At 38.6% G+C, this 21524-nt stretch overlaps 1 protein-coding gene across 1 annotated transcript in view; it reads right to left on the reverse strand.

Annotated features, from left to right (window-relative positions):
• LOC131150678 (uncharacterized) overlaps positions 1-18501 on the reverse strand; it is a 33416-nt gene extending 14915 nt beyond the window's left edge. Inside the window, exon 1 of the mRNA XM_058101543.1 lies at positions 17799-18501. Within this exon, the coding sequence (XP_057957526.1) occupies positions 17799-18353 (555 nt within the window). The 5' untranslated portion in view covers positions 18354-18501. The remainder of the gene's footprint in view (positions 1-17798) is intronic.
• Between the last annotated feature and the right edge of the window lie 3023 nt (positions 18502-21524).

Below are 21524 nucleotides of genomic sequence, written 5' to 3' on the forward strand. Positions count from 1 at the left end.
AAATCTTCCGCAGAAATCCAACTGATTTCTTTATCATCAAGGCACTTCCACTTCACTAGGAACTTCTGCCGCTTCTTCCTTGAGGATAGGAACTTTCTGTCTGCAAGGATCTCTTCAACATCATGTCTGTCAGGTTGCACTGTCTTCAACTCTGCGCTATTTGACTGACTTCTGCTCAGGTCGTTGGTGTTGGCGTTGAATGGCTTAAGGCAATTGACATGAAATTGCGGTCTTCTCCCCTTATCTGCCCACTTCTTCATCTGCTTAGAAGCTTTCTCCAGATAGGCTTGGGCAAACTTTGCATTTAGTCTCCATTCTTTGGTGAAGCTGTACGCCCTGGGACTCTTTCGTCTGTATGGCTCGCCCACTGTGTGAGGTAACAGTGGCAGCTGGCCTGTAACAAGCACAAAAGGGCTCTTGTTGGTTGTTGAGCGCCTTTGGGTGTTGTCACAGAATGGAGCCACATCAAGTAGTTGCACGCCATTCTTCTGGTTGTCGTGGACAAAATGGCACAAGTACTCATCTAGCAGCTCTCTGAATCTCTTCATCTGTCCGTCTGTCTGTCGATGATAACTCGAAGAGATGTCAAGATGTGACCTGAATATCCTGAAAAACTCTATTAAGAAGTTGTCAGTGAACATTAAATCTTGGTCACAAATAATAACTTGGGGAACACCCCAATGTTTCACAACAGTCACAAGGAACAATTGTGTCGTCCCCTTTGCCGAACAGTACTTTGGTGCGGCCATGAAAGTACCATACTTCTTCCGCTCCCCCTTGTCTTGTTGGCAAGCGAGACAAGTTTTGTTATAATCAACCACATCATCCCGTGTGTGCGGCCAATAATACCTCCCCAGTAGTCCTGTCATTGGAGTCATTCCCTGCGAATACCCCTTAACGAACTTCCTGCAGTATCTAGTAAGGCCAAGAAAGGAACGCAACTCCTTCACTGTTGTGGGGATCTTCCGTTCTTGAATCATCCTTACCTTCTCCATACCCCTCCGGATACGACCTTGTTCAACGACTTGACCAAGGAATTTGTTGCTCCGCCGAGCGAAAGAGAAATTCTCCTTCTTCACATTCAGGTTGTTTCCCTTCAGCCTGTCGAACACCTTCCGTAGATGCTCTTCATGTTTCCTCTGAAACGACACCGATGCTCCCAACGGTGTTTTGGAACGGCGAACACATCCCGCTTCCACTTCATCAAGCTGTTTCCTCAACTCTACTATCTCTCTAGGCGCAATCCAACATGGCCCTTTAGCAGGTGGTTTCACTCCTTATAACAACTTGATCTCTTGCTCCACAGTCCGTTGTGAAGGCAAATTTTGAGGCAGCTTATCCGGCAACACCTCCTTATACTCATCCAACACCGCTTGGATGGTCGTAGGCTCCAGCTCTTGGCCTACTTCTTTGTCTACCACCACCGTGGCTAGACGTGTCTGCTCACCCTGACCCAATCCTTCATTAAGTTGTATGGCTAAAAGGGACTTCCCTTCGTCTCCTTTCGTTGCAACGACTTGCACCATGCACGAGTGATCTCCCATCAGACACAGGGAACCAGCCAAAGGCATCAGCACTGCCCTCGTCCCCATTAGGAACTCCATTCCTAGAATGACTGGATAGTCATCCAATGGCACCGCTGTGAAATTCGCATGACCTTCCCACTGTCCAAGCTTTATAGCCACTTGCTTGGCTACTCCCAGAGTAGGCTGGGCTACAGAGTTAACTGCTTTCACGTGTCCTGTATCCTTCTCTAAGGATAAGTTGAGTCTCCCTGCTTCCAACTGCGAAACAAAATTATGAGTAGCTCCCGTATCCACCATAGCACGAGTACTCTTCCCATTTATCCTCAAGTCCACAAACATTAACCCTTTTGCTTGTGTAACTTTCAGTGTTTTTGCTTTCTTTTCCAATGCGTTCACCAACCGCACTGAACCCACCCTTGGGGCATCATCCTCTTCCCCATCCTCTTCCTATTGCCTGCTCTGCAATAGAAGCCTGTAAGGCATTAAGTGATGCTTTGTGAGGGCACTCAAAAACTCTATGAGGACCTCGACACAAGAAACACTCAATTTTACTCTTCCCCTTTCCATTGGGTGTATTGAACCCTTGAGACGACGAAGCTTCCTGTGAGGTTGATGATTTAGAGTCGGCTCCCCCACTCTTGGGTTTGCCATTCTTGAAAAACTTTCCACTGTTTCCCTCTCCGCCAAACCGTTTGGACGAAGCGGTCTCATCCCCAGCGTAGTCTGTCAAGCGCTCTGCAGCCGCTTGTGCAGTTGACAAGTCTTGAACCCTTTGCCTATGAAGTTCAGTTCTTGCCCACAATTTCATCCCCTCAAGAAAATAGAACAACTTGTCCTTCTCTGACATATCCTGAATATCCAACATTAAAGCAGAAAATTGTTTCACATATTCACTGATTGACCCCGTATGCTTGAGATCTCTCAGTTTACTCCTTGCATTATACTTAACGTTCTCAGGAAAGAATTGGGCCTTGAGCTCTCTCCTCAAGTCTGCCCAACTATCAATCACACAGTTTCCATTTTCAATTTCTCGGTACTTGGTACGCCACCACAGTTTGGCATCACATGGTCGTAGTATCCACCTTTGCCTGTTCTGAGGCCATCCTCACAACACGAAAGTACTACTCCACATCAAACAAGAAGTTCTCTAACTCCTTGGCATCTCGGGCACCCCCATACATCCTGGGTTCTAGTACCTTGGTCTTACTAACTCCCGGAGTGTTGGAGTTCCCCATAGCAAGAACCATCACATTTACCTTTGCATCCAGATCTGCCATCCGGGCTTGCAAAGTTTCCACAGTGTGGCGAAAGTCCTCTGACATGTCGCCTATCAAACCTGCTTGATGTTTTTGTGATCCCCTCACTTCATCAACAAGTTCTCTCATCTGGGCCACCTCCGCGGCCATAGTGTTGGTTGACTCTTCAACCTGTGCTTCCAGCATGATGATCCTCTCAGCATTGTTTGGTGCCATGGTCACTTACCAAAGCTTCCCAAATCCAACAACGAAGGCAATTGAATTCACGTAGCAACTCAACCTTGGACTCTCACCAAGTGTCACCGACTTGGGCTCTGATACCAAATGTCACGGTTCGCCTTTTTCACACCGTTGTGAAGGGCCGTGCGGCGCTAGCTAAAGCACTCTTGCTTAACTAGCCAGCCTTTTGTTTACCAACATTCATCCACGAAGTACTTTCATTAACATTCAATCAGATAGCAGCGGAAATAATAATCAATTCATGAAAGCCGTGGCAACCAAGCAGTAAATATTGAAGCAAACGTAATTCATTAACAAATCCTCCGTTGACATGTTGTACTTAGCGAGGGAGGCAAGTAGGCTAAGCACGTTGACAATTGCTAGTGAGTTTTACAATGATTGATGAACACTCACCCTCCCCTAAAGAGCTTTCTAGGCCATTCTCACTCTGGCACTAGGAAACATCAAAGTGACCGAGGAGTCATACTGCCTTATTTGGCTTACAATGAAATAAATACTAGAAAATAACCCTACACTAGTATTTACATGATGGAAACCCATCCCAAACACACGAGATAAGCGGTCATAGGCAAGCATAATGCCCTGAACAAGCTTAGCCCGTGACACACTACAAAGCCAGATTAGTTGTCAAAGGGTTTCAGCAAAAGGAAGGCATTGACTTTACAGAAATATTTTCTCCAGTTGTGAAGATGTCAACAATTAGACTGGTACTGGGAATGGTGGCTGCAGAAAATCTACATCTTGAGCAGTTAGATGTGAAAACGGCATTCCTTCACGATGACTTGGAGGAAGACATCTACATGATTCAGCCAGAAGGGTTCATTGTCCAGGGATAAGGGAATTTAGTCTGCAAACTGAGAAAGAGCTTGTATGGTCTAAAACAAGCTCCAAGACAGTGGTATAAGAAGTTTGATAGTTTTACGCATAAAATTGAGTTCAAGAGATGTGAAGCTAATCACTGTTGTTATGTTAAGTTCTTTGACAATTCTTATATCATTTTACTGCTATATGTAGATGATATGCTCATTACAGGGTCTAGCATTGAGGAGATTAATAATCTGAAGAAGCAATTGTCAGAACAGTTTGCAATGAAGGATTTGGGAGCTGCAAAGCAAATCCTTGGAATGAGAATTATTAGAGACAAGGCTAATGGTACATTGAAGCTTTCACAGTCAGAGTATGTGAAGAAAATTCTCAGCAGATTCAACATGAATGAATCTAAACCAGTGAGCACACTCTTGGGTAGTCATTTCAAACTAAGCAAGGAACAGTCACCGAAGACAGAAGAAGAAAGGGACCATATGAGCAAGGTGCCCTATGCTTCAGCTATTGGCAGCTTGATGTATGCTATGGTGTGTACAAGGCCAGACATTGCACATGCAGTGGGAGTTGTGAGCAGATTCATGAGTAGGCCAGGAAAGCAGCATTGGGAGGCAGTAAAGTGGATTCTGAGATATCTGAGGGGTTCATCAGATACATGTCTTTGCTTCACTGGTGCAAGTTTGAAACTGCAGGGTTATGTAGACGCTGATTTTGCTGGTGATAATGATAGTAGAAAGAGTACAACTGGATTTGTATTTACTCTGGGTGGTACAGCTATATCTTGGGCTTCAAATTTGCAAAAGATTGTTACTTTGTCTACTACAGAAGCTGAGTATGTTGCAGCAATTGAAGCTGGAAAGGAGATGATTTGGCTACATGGTTTCTTAGAAGAATTGGGTAAGAAGCAGAAGATGGACATTCTACACAGTGACAGTTAGAGTGCAATCTTTCTTGCCAAAAATTCGGCTTTTCATTCAAAGTCGAAACACATTCAAACAAAATACCACTTTATCCGTTACCTCGTTGAAGATAAGCTGGTAATACTTGAAAAGATATGTGGATCTAAGAACCTAGCAGACATGTTGACTAAGGGTGTTACTATTGAGAAACTGAAGCTGTGTGCAGCTTCAGTTGGTCTTCTAGCTTGAGGAGAGGAGGTTGAGTTGCAAGGATGAGGGATTGTTTTTTAGGAGGATTGCAGTTGATATTGGTGATTGAACTAGTCTCCAAGTGGGAGATTTGTTGGGCTTTTGTAGAGCCTAATTGTGTTTTAATTTGGATGACGACCCGACCTCTATTTAATTAGAGATTTCTATCCTAAGGCTTAGTCCATTCGGAACGGAACCCTAGGCGCAACATATAAAAGGATTGCTTTCGGGTGATTAGGGTTCTGGTGGTTGTACCTGCGAGAGAGCGAGAGGGAGAGCATTGTATCGCCGCACTCTTTGTGTTTTCTTCCTGATAATATTGAAATCCCAGCAACTCCGTGGACGTAGGCAAAATTGCCGAACCACGTAAATATTGTCTTGTGCGTGAGATTGATTTTTTTTCTTTGGCGTTATTTTTCTCTATTTTGTTTCTCACAGGTTTTCGGGAATTTGTTCTTTATTCCCAACAACCCACTGCATATGGAAGAGGTCTCTAGTATGAAGGTTAGAGCCATACTCATGTTTAGGATACACAGAGCAGACTGGACTTGCTCACCCTTTGATAGTGTACAGTGCATTTGTTGGTATTTAACTTGGTGCCTTGAAAGAGTAAGAAGCAGAGTTATGGATTGTGGTTGCATAGTCAAGTGCAGAGTCTGAGCACAGAGCCATGACCTAAACTACCTCGTTTTTTTTCCCCTCTCTTAGTAACAAAAGAAGACATATTAGATGAAAAGACAAGAAGGTACAACGTGCAGGGACAAGAAGTGTACCAAAAAGAGAAAAAATAAAATAAAATAAAAAACTAAACAATATTAACCAAGGAATCCCTTTTCAAACCCTTTCCGTCATAGTTGACTGAGCTCTTCAAAATTCGATAATTCCCTTAGTCCCTTTATCTTTCAACTTTTACCACCATCCATACGTACTTCATTTCCTGCAATGTCACTCAACTTTAAATCATATTATCCTTTTAAAGCTTGATATACATTGTTGGCTTACAACTTAACAACTTAAGCTTTTAGACTAAACTGGTAATCTAACAAGGTATCAGAATTGGTTACCAAGGGGCCTTGGGTTCTAGTCTTGTTGCCCCGCATTTATTGTGTGTTTATCCCTCTGCGTGCTGTTGGGCTGCACGTGCGGGAGAGTGCTAAAACTTGATATACATTGTTGACCCAAAACCTAATAGCTTAAGCTTCTAGTCAAAGTGGTAATCTAACATATTCTGAGCTTCTAAGTCCTTCTTAGTAATCTCCACCACGGGTGTAGGCAAAATTCCATTCCAACTCTGTAACTTGTTCACCAACCCATCATTATAAAAACTAGAAACTCCCTCTAAGCTTTCCAATCGGCATGGATGGACATACAATAAATCCCTTATTTCATCGCAAGAATCAGAAATGTACCCATATTGTTCTTGAATCTCATCCAACAACTCCCAACCACAATCAAACTCACTAATATCATCACTCTATAAATCCAAAAAATTCCCCCATTTATTTCCCATCTTTCCATTATTAACCTCGTTACATTCATGAACCCCCTCACCTTTTCTTTTTGACCTAAACTACTGAGTTTGGTTGAAGAATATGTTGGCAGGGCTTGGTTTTCTGCGTTCACAACTTATGGAGCTGGTGTGATAATCAAGTTGTTGCTCACATTGCTTCCAATCCAGATTTTCAATAGATGGAAGAACACATTGCAGTTAATCGGCATTCTTTCAAGGAAAACTTGTGTAGAAGCTCATTGCACCCACTCTTGAAATCCAAGTATCATTGGCTTGGCTCATTGGTTGGTTCAATAAGTCCGTTAAGGGGTAACCAGGTTATAATGTAATATTCATTTGTAACAAAACTTGGAAAACAGGATTTAGTTGCTCCTGCTTTAGGGGGAGTGTTACAGGCTACAGTGTGTTATGTTACTTGTTAGTTGTTACCAAGTGCTATTGAGTATACAATACTCATTTTGGTGGACATGAGATATAATATAAATAGAGTTGGAGACTTTTAGATTCTCCTGTTAATACAATTCTTTAATACAAATAACTAATTAGTTATAGAGAAAAGGGTTAAAACACTTGTGTGATTTGCTGATGCACTTTAGTCCTGTCCTGGAGACCCCACTTGTGTAGTTTGCTCATGTCCTACGAAATTGCCAGTGTGATGTACCTCATCGTCTAAACCCTATAGTATGCATATTAGGAATTCTAACATAAAAGGAAAGTTGGTCTAAAATGAAACAGATTTTTGACTAGATGTGTATGTTTAGAAGCCAGAGGATTGAGTCAAGCACCACTTTATGGTTGGCATTCTTCCTATTATCTTTTTTTACAAGTGAGAGCTTTGGGGCAGTTTGCTCTCTGTTTGCTCTCAACTGCCTCCCCACCCCCTGTGCTCATGCCTACACATTCCCCTTTTCTCTCCTGTATCCTATAATAAAACATCACTTATCAATTGAAAAAGAAAACTAAAAATCACCAATCGTAATTTGAGATATAATCCAAGGCAATGTTTTAAAAGGTGAAGGCGTAAGGCAAGGAACTAACCCTTGAGAGACGAGGCGTAAGCCTTTTGAGAATTTTATTTTTGGACAAAAATATGTAAATAAATTATAGGTATTTTTGAAATAAATAGAAAATTAAGAAAATCGCAAATATAATGTAAAAAAAAATTAGATATATTTTGCAAACTCTACTTGTTGGCCATTCAAAAATTGCTAACTAGAATTCATGACATAACGAGATAGCTATAGTATTACAAAGGTCAAATTATTTTCATGATCTAAGATACAACTCTTAGTCATTTTGGAAAGGTTGAGGTTCAAGAATTTTAGAAATCAAATCATATTATGACATTCCTTTTATATAAACATGTATTTAAATTTTTCTAGCCAAATCTAACTTGAGAATCACATGCCCATTATGCGTAACCTCAATTAAAAAGGCGCAAAAGGCGTGCCTTTTGTACAAATGTGTAAGCCTCTAGCATGTAATGCTCTAGCTTTTTGGAATTTGGTATTTAAGATTGAGCCTCAAGGCAGTTTAGGCATGCCTTGCCCTCAAGGTGAACCTTAATTGAGCCTTCTAAAACATTGATCAAAGGAGATCATAATCAAAAGTATTTACCAAGCATAAAGAATATGCTTTCTTATTTGAGCACTCAACAATTGATGATATAAATTTAACTTATAAAATGAATACAAAATGAATGAAAGAATTATATAACAACAACAACAAAACCAAGCCTTAGTCCCACTAAGTGGGGTCGGCTATATGAATCCTTTTCCGCCAATTTATGCGATCATGTACTATTTCTTTTGATAGATTCAAGGATATTAAATCCTTACTCACTATCTCTTCCTCAGTTATTTTAGGTCTACCCCTATCCCTTCTACTGCCCCCCACAGTAAATAAGTCACTCTTCCTCACAGGTGCACTATGTGACCTACATTGCAAGTATCCATACTATCTGAGTTGTCTCTCCCTTATCTTATCTTCTATAGGAGCTATACCTAACTTACCATGAATATGTTCATTCATTAATTTATCTTTCAATGTTACGTAAAAGATAAATTCTAGATAACAAAGAAAAGAAAGTGAAAAAAAATGTGGAAATAATGCTACACAAAAGATAAAAGTCTGGATATAAAGAGGAGGGTAAATGAAATGTAAAAACTGCCACTTTAATGCACTTATTCTTGTGAATAAAAAATAAATAAAACCAATTCAAAGAAAGTTACTGAACTCTCCTTCAATAAGCTAGAAAAAAGAAGATAGTTGTGCACAAATTCTTCTAAAGAAGAACATTAAAATCAAAGCAAATTATACGCATACAGATTAGATATGCATATAAATACAAAGTCAATATGACATCTAATATATTAATCCAGTATCTGCAATATGATATCTACATTTCTTAAAATATAAAAATTGTTGGATATTGGTCATCGATGACAAACACTGGACACTCAGGATTGACAAGGCTGACCCAAGTAACCAACTCAAAGTTAGAACTGAGAGGGCAGTGTTATTTCTTTTTTTTTTTTTTCTTTTTTTTCTTTTTTTTTTTTTGGGGTGGGGGGGGGGGGGTGGTGGGAGGAGAGGGGGCGGGTTAGGATAAAGTAATTTATTAAAATCCAAAAAGCAGAGTACATACCTTGGAGGACAAGGAGTCCTCACCAAAGGTCCAAAGAGCTGGGAAAAAAAAGAGAGAGAAAAGTACATGTATTTAATTACAGAAGTGCTGCCTTCTAATCCCTTCTGAGATCGAAAAGTGATAAAAACCTTTCCCCTCCCCCACAAAAAATAAAATAACGCAAGATTGCACCCAAAAGGAAGTGAGGAAGATCACTCTATCCCATAATAACTGTGAACAGGTTGTGCGATACTTCGAATTTCTAGCATTTCTCTCAATCCACAAGGTCCAAAGAATGGCAAAAACTCCCTCATTCTAAAGAGCTCTACCATTTCTATTTTTTCCAAAGCCCTTGTAATTAACCAATAAAAGCTCCCTCACCTTCCATGGTGCCACCTAGTCTTCCTTTGCATAAGAAAAGAGTGTTCCAAAGATATGTTGCCACCCTGCAATGCACAAAGAGATGAGCATTCGTTTCACTACATTCATGACACATGGTGCACAGGTCAGGAGTAAGAGCCTTGTAGGGCCTTCTTCTCTCGAGTTGATCATGTGTGTTAATCCTTTCTAAGATCAAGACAAAGATCCAAATCTTCCCAGGAACCTTAGTCCTCCAAAGGATGTGGTTCCAAGGGAAGAGGTTAAAGAATGGGGCTTTCTGAGGGTGTGAGAAAAAGATTTTGAACATACCAAGAATCACCCTCCCACGCCATCTTGCCCTCTGTACAGGAAGGAAAGTACAGAGCTCATTGACCTCTCTTGAGATTCTTGAAAAAGTGAGTCCCATGAATAGGAACCCTCTCAGAAAAAAAATGAATGAGCTGACGGGAGCATTATGTAATGAAAAAAATTTAAATAGCAGGGGAACCTTTAGCTAGTCTCACCAGGCCACATATCCTCCCAGAAATGAACCTTGTTACCCACGTCGAACCCAATGAAAGGAAAAAAATGACTAGCCACCTAGTGTCTCAGGGACATGCATGCGAGATGACTATTACACCCTCACTAGCGCTTCATGAAGGTCATCTCCTAAACTGCCACTATTCATTTGCAATTTCATCAAAGGTGGATCACTAGGCATAAATGTTGACGGTGGCATGCACAGTGCCTCCCCTAACGGTTTTGTTTTCGGTCATTTTGGGATGACTAAATGGATCATTATAAACTTCCACTCCTTGATGCTGTTCATTGTGAATGAGAGGAAATGGAGCCTTTGCCATTTCCCAACAACCCTTGAATCTGGATATTATTCATGCTTGGAAACCTTTGCATTGACATGGATAGTGGTGGAGAGTGGAACAAGTCATTCATATTGGATGTTGAGGGATTTTCATCAGTTGCAGCAGATTCTTGCAAATTTTATGCAACAATATCTAATGTTTGTTCAATCCATGATGTTGGTGAGGAATGAAAAACTTCGGATTGACACAACCAGCAGATTTAACAGATGGTACAGGAGGTGACTGGAATAGGTTTTCTGGAGTTCCACTTCCACTACCTTGGTTGAAAGGGTCAGCATACCTGCCAAAAGCCAAATAAAAGTAGTTTCATTAAGTCCAAAGCCTGGTCCCCAAAAAGTTCAAACCCAAACTCTTGTTTCCCACCCATTCTGTTGGATCCTATATTTGCTTTTGAGCACCTTATGCCATAGGGAGTTAACTTCCAAAGGGAACCTCCAAAGCCGGCCAATTACCTACTAGAGAGATGTTTTTGGATACCACATTACTGATGCCCGGCCCCCCCTCAAACTTAGGTCTACTAACAACCTCCCAGCTAACTAGATGCTCTCTCCTACAGTCCTACCCTCCCTTGAACCCAACCAAAAGATATCATGCATCAAGCTCACTAAGGATCTGGCTACTCTCAAAGGTATTTTAAATAGGGAAAGATACAGATTGTAATGTTGTAGAGAGAGGCATTGATCAGTGTGGAGCGAGCCCCAAGAGAAAAGTATGCCCTCTTTCAATCTGCCAGTCTCCTACACGCCTTTTGTAACACAGGGTTCCAGAAGGCTTCAGAATTTGGATTACAGCCACTCAAGGGAAGCACAAACCACTCAAGGGGCTACTGCTTCTCTTAAGATGTAAAAAAATTGCAGGAGAGATGGAGCATAGACAATTTTTTTTTTGGCAGATGAAAAGCTGGTGTAAAGCCTTCTATTGTTAGTTTGAGAGGTCATGGCACCATCCAGAGCAAACATTCATGTATGACCTTGGAGGCTAGTAAACAGGGTTCCAGTGTGCTGGAAGTGTGTGATTAAGTTATGATCTCTTGAGGTGGAGGCACGATAGATAGATTCATTTCTTTTTATTTTTTGGATATGGAAAAAGTATTAACATCTATTTAAAAGGGTACGGTAGATTCATCTCTGTTAATGAACATAATACTGGAAACATAGTGGTGAAAGGTAGTAACCACCTTAGTTTTACTATGGAGTACCATTCTGCGCTTCTACTTGGAGTGAGAACTTGTACAAAACCAATGATTCATGCAGCCACTAAGCAGATATTCTAAAAAAACACAAACCAGCATCAAAATTCAAACAACTCGACATCTAATATCTACACTAAAGAATATGGCTACCAAAAATTGAACACCTCTGGAAAATTCTAATTTAGATAGGACGAATCCAGGGGCTATGTCAGGTGAAACATTAAATTGACACAAACTAAAATGAAAATGGATCAGGATTCAGGAAGAAATGAAACAAACAATGCACGCAAATAATGGATGAACATTGTTGCTGTTGAAAATTCCACTTGTGAGTTTGTCCCACATTGGAAAAATTGAGTGGATGATGGGCCGGCGGGTGGTGGTGGCATCCTTAGAGACCATACAGGTTCTTTTGTGATTGATTTTTCAAAATATTTTGGTTCTTGTTCAAATAATGAAACTGAATTGAGAGCTGTATTGGAGGGAATAAAGATTTGCAAATATTTGGGACATACCAGTATCGATATTGAATGTGATTCGAATATTGTAGTTAAATGGATAAGAGCCAGGAAGTGCTCCTTGTGGTATTTATGGGATTTTTGGGAGCAGCTTATTGGTTTATTGGAAGGAGTAGATTTTTCGATAAATCATTGGTATAGAAAAGGGAACAAAGTGGCAGATGCCTTGGCTCGACAAGGTGCTATGGGGAAGAATAGTTTGTTTACAAATAGTAGTCAACTCCCTAGAGTTAACAATGGTTTGTATAAATTGGAGAAGAGGGGTACGACTTATATGAGGTATGTTTAGCTGATTTTCTTTTGGTTTTAGCTTATGCTTTATGTTGTTTTTCTTTTGTTTTGTTTTGTTGCATGAGGTTTGTTTTGTAGGTCCTGTTTTGTTTTGTTTTGTTTGGACTTGTAACCCGGTTTTTGGCTGGATGTTGGTGTTGTTCTTTGGGAGATTTTTAACGTGTTATCTTTTGTTATCTCCCATTGATTGTCTTGTAACCACGGTATTCTTTCGTCAAAAGTGAGGGGTTATCAATAAATAAATGGAGGTGCCGCCCTTCTTAAAATATATATATATATATATATATATACATGGTTGGGCCTAAGACGCAATAGGCTTAAACTTTTGGGTCAAGTGGATGCTCACCCATGTGTATTAAGCCCACCCATGGACTACTCCGGTGCTAACAAGTGGTATTAAAGCTTGGTTCATATAAAATATGGAAGACAACGTAGGTACTATGTGCAAGCTCACAGCTTCAAATTATTCAATTTGGAAACAAAAGATGGAAGATATTATTTATTGTAAGGATTTATTTGATCTGATTGAGTTGGGTAACAATGAGCCACAAAAACAAACTGAAGCTAACTGGAACAAAATGCAAAGTAAGGCAATTGGCAAAATTAGATAGTGGGTGGATAATAGTGTTTTTCATCATATGACTCAAGAGAAAGATGCCCAAATACTTTGGAAGAAGTTGGAGAGTCTTTATGAGAGAAAGATTGCTCACAAAAAAGCATTTACAATTAGAAAGCTTGTAAATTTGAAGCTTAGAAAGGGAAAATCTGTTACTGAGCATTTGAGCGATTTCTAGAATTTGGTAAACCAGTTAACCAATATAAAGATAATTTTAGATGATGAACTACTGCTGCTATTAAGTTTTTTGCCAAATAGTTAGGAGATTCTTATAGTATCTTTTAGCAACTTAGCCCCAAACGGTGTTTTGACCTTGTCGTTTGTTAAAGATGACTTGTTTAATGAAGAGACCAGAAGGAAAAAAATGGGTACAAATTATACCCAAGTACTTGTTACAGAAGATAGGGGGGAAGCCGATACAAAAATGAAAAAGGTAGAAGTAAAAGTAGAAGCAAATCAAGGTCAAGATTTAAAAATCTTAGAGTGTCATTATTGTGGTTTAATGGTCATATCAAGAAGTACTGTTACAAGTGGAAGAGAGAATAAAAGTAACAGTGACAGGCAAGAAAAGAAGGATCAGGATAATAACGATCGTGTTGTCACTACTGTTGGAGATGATTTGGTTCTTGCTTACGATGATAATGTAATTAGTGTTACCTATAATTAGTTGCGTGGTTGACAGCGGTGCCTCTTTTCACGTGACATCAAGGAAGGATTTCTTCAATTCATATACTTCCGGGGACTTTGGAGTTTTGAAGATGGGAAACGATGTTGTGGTACCGATAGTTGGCACTAGAACTATTTTCTTAAAAACCAACAATGGAACAGAATTGGTACTCAATAATGTTAGGCATGCTCCTAGTGTTCATCTACATTTGATCTTTGCTAGAAGACTTGATGATGATGGATATTGCAACTTCTTTGGTAATGGACAATGGAGACTTACCAGAGGAAATTTATTGTGGCCCAAGGTAACAAATTTTCTAATTTGTATTTTATGAATGCTTCTATTTGCTTGAATTCTATGACTGCAGTTGATAGCAATATCACATCAGAGTTATGGTACAAGCGACTCAGTTACATAAAAGTTGTGGTCCATTTGATGTGTACTGTAGACAACAAGGCATCCAACATCAGAAGACACCTCCTAAGACTCCTCAGTTGAATGGTTTGGCAGAAAGGATGAATAAAAAACTGATATAGAGATTCAGATGTTTGCTTTCAGAAGCAAAACTATCTGGATCATTTTGGGGTGAGGCATTATATACTATTGTTCATGCAATTAACTTCTCTCCTTCTACTGCACTACAAACTAATGTCCCTGACAGGATCAGGTATGGGAAGGATGTTTGCTATGACCATCTACGTGTGTTTGGCTGCAAAGTATTTGTTCATGTGCCTAAAGATGAAAGGTCAAAGTTAGGTGTCAAGGCAAGACAGTGCATTTTTATTGGGTATGGTCAGGATGAGTTTGGCTGCAAGTTTTATGATCCAGTGGAAAAGAAACTTGTGAGAAGTCGTGATGTAGTCTTCATGGAGGATCAAACCATTGAAGACATTGGCAAGACAAAAAATTCTCAGTTTCAGGATAGTGATGGCTCAGTTGTCTTGGACCCGATTCCTTCTGAAAATTATCCTGATACAGTTGAGATTGGCAATCAATATGATACAGAGGCAGATGTTCAAAATGATCATGTGGTGGAAGATCACGAAACTGTTGATGAGGAAGATACTTCAACTATTGAACCACCTACAGCTGCACTCAAGAGGTCTACCAAAGACCGACAGTCCTCCATGAGATATCCTATAGATGAGTATGTTCTTCTAACTGATGAGAGAGAACCAGAATGTTATGAAGAAGCCATTGAAAATGAGCAGAAGCAACAATGATTTATTGTAATGGAAGATTAAATGAAATCTCTACATGACAACCACACTTTTGAGCTAGTAAAATTACCTAAAAGTAAGAGAGTGTTGAAAAATCAGTGGGTCTATAGATTAAAATAGGAAGAGATTTCTTCACTCCCACAGTACAAAGCTAGATTAGTCGTCAAAGGTTTCAGTCAAAAAAAGGGGATTGATTTTGGGGAGATTTTCTCACCAGTAGTGAAAATGTCGTCAATAAGTGTTGTTTTGGGCTTGGCTGCTAGTCTTGATTTGGAGGTTGAGTAGATGGTTATGAAAACTGCTTTCCTCCATGGCGATCTCGAGGAAGAAATTTATATGAACCAGCAGGAGGGTTTTGTGGTGAAAGGTAAGGAGAATTATGTTTGCAGATTGAAGAAAAGCTTGTATGGCCTGAAACAAGCTCTTAGACAGTGGCATAAGAAGTACGAGTCTGTCATGGTTTAACAAGGCTACAAGAAGACGACTTCAGACCATTGTGTATTTGTTCAAAAATTCTATAATGATGATTTCATTATTTTGTTGCTTTATGTTGATGACATGCTCATTATCTGTCACAATGTCTCTAGAATTGACAAGTTAAAGCACGTGTTAAGCAAGTCTTTTGCCATGAAAGACTTGGGACCAGCGAAACAAATTCTTGGCATGAGAATCTCATGTGACAGAAGTGCTAAGAAGTTATGGTTATCTCAGGAAAAGTATATAGAGAAGGTACTTCAACGATTTCGCATGGAGAAGCCAAAGTGATGAGTACTCCTCTTGCTACACATTTCAAGTTAAGTAGTAAACAGTCTCCTTCTAATGATGAAGGAAAGAGAGACATGGAAAGTGTTCCATATGCATCTGCAGTTGGTAGCTTAATGTATGTCATGGTTTGCACAAGGTCAGATTTAGCTCATGCAATTGGTGTAGTTAGAGAGCATTGGAATGCTGTGAATTGGATATTGAGGTATCTCTGTGGTACAGCTAATTTGAAACTCTATTTTGGTTCTAAAAAACCTGTTCTGATTAGCTATACAGATTCAGACATGGCTGGAGATTCGGACTCGAGGAAATCTATTTTATGTTATTTGATTTCCTTTGTAGGGGGAGTTGTGTCTTAACAATACAAGTTGCAGAAATGTAGTGCTTTGTCTACTACAAAAGTTGAGTTCATTGCAGCTATTGAGGTATGTAAAGAGTTATTGAGAATAAAGAAATTGGTTCGTGAACTTGGATTCACTCAAAAGAGGTATGTGTTATTTGGTGATAACCAAATTGCTATTCATCTGGGTAAGAATTCAACATTTTATGGTAAATCAAAGCATATGGATGTGAGATATCATTAGATTTGAGATGTTTTGGATTCTAAGTTGCTTGAACTTGAGAAGATCCATACTGATAAGAATGCTGTTGATATGATGACAAAGGTGGTGTCCCATGCGAAGCTTGAGTTGTGTGCTGAGGCAGCCGGTATCAAAATTGTTTGATAATCTTAATGAATGTCTCCTTCCTCTAATGGGCTGGAGGGGGAGATTTGTTGGGTCCAATCCGCATAAGTTTAAAAAAAAAAAAAAAAAAAGAAAGAAAAAGATGCCCATGTGCTTGAAGCTCATTAGGGCAAATTAAAGGAGGCAGTAATGTGAGTGCCGCTACAGGGGAGAAAAATTGGAGCACCGCAACAGTGTGTGAGGCAGCAGTAGTGTGTTGTGTAGTCTTCATCAACTCGATGATTGGAAGGTTTTTTGTAATCCAATTTGCTAAAATTTGGAGAGCAAGTTCGGGATTTGTCAACCTTCAATCTAGACGGTGGAGATTTGTTTCAGAACTTTGGAGGACCTGATTTTGTAATACTGACAGTAACTGCGTTTGGCTCACTTCTTTCCGCTCATTCTTATTTTATTGCGATTCTTTTGGGAATCATTTTTACTCTAAGTTTGTAAACATTTTTTTGGTGATTATACGGTTGTAATTTTTACCTCTATTATAGTAGAAATTTTATTGGGTCTCATAGACCCCGTGGTTTTTACCCTTCATATTGGAGGGATTTTCCACGTTAAAAATCGTGGTGTTTCTATTGTGGTGTGTGATTTATTATTATTGTTAGTTGGTTATTTTTGCTCGTCACAGATTTAATTTTTGAGAAAGATTTATCCGCTATGCTAGTTGTCTTGATACTTTCTCAATAAGTGGTATCAGAGAACTCTATTTATGAGTTTGTCTCATATTGAAAAAATTGAGTAGATAATGGGTGCTTATATACATGGTTGGACTCAAAACCCAATAGACTTAAGTTTTTGGGTCAAATTGGGTGTTCACTCATGTGTATCAAGTCCACCCATGGACTCCTCCGGCGCTAACAAGTTGTATCAGAGCCGACAGTTTGTAACTCTGGGTGAGCGACATCGTAAAAGTCGAGACGTGAAACTAATTCTCCTGACGTGCTAACAATTGGAAGACCAAGTGTGTAACCAAGGCTAATAAAGATCATCTAGAGCTAAGATGGATCCGAATAAGTTTAAGACGTTGGAGGTATGATTGGTTCAGAGGCACGTGGAATGCAATCCGAAGCATGTAAGGCGCCAGTGGTAAGGCCCACTTGAGCAACTGTTGGGGAATTGAGGTTACTCCCATAAGGGAGATAGTTTCCGTTCAAGAGGGAGCAGTTGGAACTCACAGGAAAGATTGTTGAGAATTCAACTTGTGAGTTGTCACATATTGAAAAAATTGAGTAGATGATGGGTGCTTGTATATATGGTTGGGCCCAAGATTCAATAGGCTTCAATCTTTGGGTCAAATTGGTGTTCACTCATGTATATTAAGCCCAACCATAGACTCCTTCGGTTGTAACAACTGCTTCATTTATCAGAATCAAATATAAACCCATTTAATAGAATAGATAGAGGTAAGAAAGAAAAGAGAACAGACCAGTTTTCTCCGCTTCTCTCGGGGGGAATTGAACTTCCTGACAGTCTTGACAAAAGCAATGACAAAGGTGATTCCAGCATAAGCCAAGGGAATGGCGAGAATCCAAGGCAAGGAGCTGCGACCGACTCTGGGACCAGGGATGGCCTGCGTGACGGAGCCCGTGAACTCGACCACGTCGAGAGCTTTCTCCTGAATCCACGGCATTTCCTCCTCTACTTCTTCCATCTCCTCTTCTTCTTCCGCTCTTTTATCTTTTACAGACGGAGAAGAAGCTGTGTCTTCTTTGCTAGGGTTTGCGGTCGCCTTCTTACTCTGATTCTGAGCTGGGTTTCCACTAGAGACACCGCTCCTTGCCATGGCCATGACTGGGGTTGAAATCGTGCGAAAGGAACAGAAGGGTCGGCGCGCGGGCAAAGCGAAAAAAGAAGAAGAAGAAGAAGAAGAAGTGGGAAAAGGGGGGAAGGCGATAGAAGCAGCCTTGGGAGGTGAAGGTCGAAGAAGCCAATGGAGAGCATAGGCATTGGAAGAAGTAGACGCAGCAGCTGCTGCTGCCATGGTTGGGGAAGGTGGAATTGGGTAGACTACTACAAGTGAGTTTTACCAGAGGGCAGCAGGCGGAGCTGATACATACGCTTACGCACCTGTCACGGTTCAATGTCCAACCTACCCGACGACTCCGCTGTCCCCAAAAACAGAAAAATCATTTAATGGTGATGCTAATTCAACAAATTTACTCGCACAAAAATTGAATATTATAATTTTAATTTATATAAATTTGAACAAATTTGTATTAGTTTTGTTTTAATTATACATAAATTTGAATTCAAACACTAACAGTTCAAATTCAAATTTTTAAAAATAATTTCTTTGTATAATAATAAAGTATCCTTGTGAAGCAAGTAGCTTTGTAACACCGGTAAAATTCAGGTTCAGATTCAAATTGAATCAATTAATAATAAAACTAATTAATAATAAAGTAAAGGGAGATTGGAAATGTAAATGTTGACCTGATTAGAGCAACATTATCATATAAGATAAATAAAATACTATGCCCCCACGGGCATGGCACGATGGAAAGACATCAGCACGTAAGAAGGAGCATCGGGGGTTCAATTCCAGGTAGATACACTCACGAAACTAACGGTACTTGTGGATTGTGAGAATTTACTCTGTGAGCTAGCGAGAACCGTGGATAGTGAGAATTTGCTCTGTGAGTTAGCGGGAACCGTGGATGGCGAGAGTTTTCTATGAGCTAGTAGGGACCGTAGACCGTGGATGGTAAGAGTTTTCTGTGAGCCAGTAGGGACCGTGGATGGTAATGAAGATATGTCTCGAGGGTCAGGTTGGTCGAACATCCAACTGATGCACGAAAGTCGTGTCCGCATTCCGAACTTTACCTAATCAGTGAGACCTAAGGGGAAGACGTTGATCCGTAAGTTTGGTGCCGCACTAGGGGGTCCAAAGTGCTTATTGGTAGTTGGAGTTCCTATGTAATCAAAAATAAAAAATAAAAAATAAAAAAATAAAATACTATGATTAAAATAAAAATATAGTTAGGAGTATGTCCTCAAATAGAGTGCTCAATACATTTAAACTATTATTTTAGGATTTTGATATTTGGTATGATAGAAGAGAATAGGATGAAAATTTTATAAGGTTTTGATCAAGTTTACTTTATTTCATTCATTTCTATCTTGCATATTAAAGTTTCGCTCGAGTTCAAACTTCCAAAGAGGAATGGAAAGGAATATGTGACGAGATTGGGTTATTTTCCATAATATAACTTGTATCTATAAACTCCCACCTTATGATTGAAGAAGTCTAAAATTTAGCTTTATAGTGGATTTTGGTAAGATATAAAATAAAACTGTATTGAGATTTGTACAAGTCTATCCAAATACAAACCCAAAGTTCAAATCTATGCATTTAAACACAGAGTTATAAAATTGTATATTGAAGTAATGTCATCATTCTTTCAACATTTCTTTTTGGGATTGTTACTTAGGTCACTTTAGTTGTAAAAGAACAACTATTATTATGTCATATGATAATTTAAATTTTTAGTAATGTGTAGAAATTTGAAAAAAAAAAATCTATAGTTTTCTATAAAAATGTTTGAAAAATTAAAATTAAAAATAAACTAGCACTTATTTAAAAAACTAAAATAAATTTTTTGAAAATTCCATAAATAAACATGCTTTAAGTTCATTGATCAAGTAATTAATTTTTCTAAAATTAAGAAAAGGTTATAAAGAATTTAAAGTTTGATAAAATACCATTAAAATCAAGGAAATATTGGCACATATTGTTAATGGGCACATATTTTAAAGTTTGACAAATTTAGAAATTAAATAATTTATGGGCATGACGATCATTTATTAATTAAGAATTAATGATAAATAAAATATTATTAATTATAATCATATCAACAAAAATTAATAACTATATTATAGTGAATAAAAAATAATAATGTAACGGCCCAACCTAGGTTTGTCAGAAAGCACTATGTCTCTCCTCTTCCACCTGGGCTAGACAACAAGGGGGCGGGCCTTATTGGACTAATGACTAGCCCTATATACCAACACATGTTCTTTTTAGTGTGTTTTGTTCTCACTCACACACATTCCGAAAAACTTTCCAAAAGGTTACCCATCCCAAGATTACTCCAAGTCAAGCATGCTTAACCGTGGAGCTCTTATGAGAAGACTCTCAAAAAGAAAGATGCACCTTATTGATATGAGTTGTAACATCTAATCTTTTTAAACCTTTCTTTAATGGCATTCTCTCTCACTTACAGAATGCAACGTTCTCGTTACGAACTCACATTTCCAAACTCGAGCGATGTGAATCTCATCACACTTCTGGTTGGATAATTACTCTGATATCATTTTGTAACACCCCAACCTGGGTCTACCATGGAGCACTGCGTCTCTCCTCCTCCACTTGGATCAGACAATAGGGGGCAGACCTTATTGGACTAATGACTGACCCTACAGATCAATACGTGTCTTTTTCAGTATGTTTTGTCCTCACTCACACACTTCTTGAGAAAACTTCTCAGAAGGTCACCCATTCCAAGATTACTCCAAGTCAAACACGCTTAACCGTGGAGTTCTTATAGAAAGAACTCCCGAAAAGAAAGGTACACCTTATTGATATAGGTAGTAACATCTAATTCTTTTAAACCTTTCTTCCACGAGGTATCACAAATCACATATTGTTTCATTTAAAATAAAATATTAAAATTCCAATTAAAACTTTAAATTTTCATAGACATAAATTATTTTTTTAATTAGAAAATATTAAATATTATAATTAAAAATATTAACTATAGAATTTAAATTTAATTTTTAATTATGAAATACAAAATTCAATTTAAATGCCAATTAACATAAGTATTAATTAATTTTTAATAAATTTAATTAGAAAATTAAATTAATTTTTAAAAATAAATATTTAAATTTTAATTAATTTTTAATTAGATAATTTTAAAAATGTCAATTAAAATGATAAATGAAATAATTATGAATTTTACTAATTATAAAAAATTTAAAAATATTAATTAGAAATATTTTATTAGAAAACATCAATTGGAAATATTAAAAAATATTCTAATAATTAGATAATGTTTCATAACCAATATTTGTAATGACCCGCTTAACTTAATATAAAAATGAAACATAATAAATAAAATGGTCAACCCGAACCTGTGGGTAACGGGGACAC

The sequence above is a fragment of the Malania oleifera genome, chromosome 3, assembly GCF_029873635.1.
Source record: "Malania oleifera isolate guangnan ecotype guangnan chromosome 3, ASM2987363v1, whole genome shotgun sequence".
Classification (NCBI taxonomy): domain Eukaryota; kingdom Viridiplantae; phylum Streptophyta; class Magnoliopsida; order Santalales; family Ximeniaceae; genus Malania; species Malania oleifera.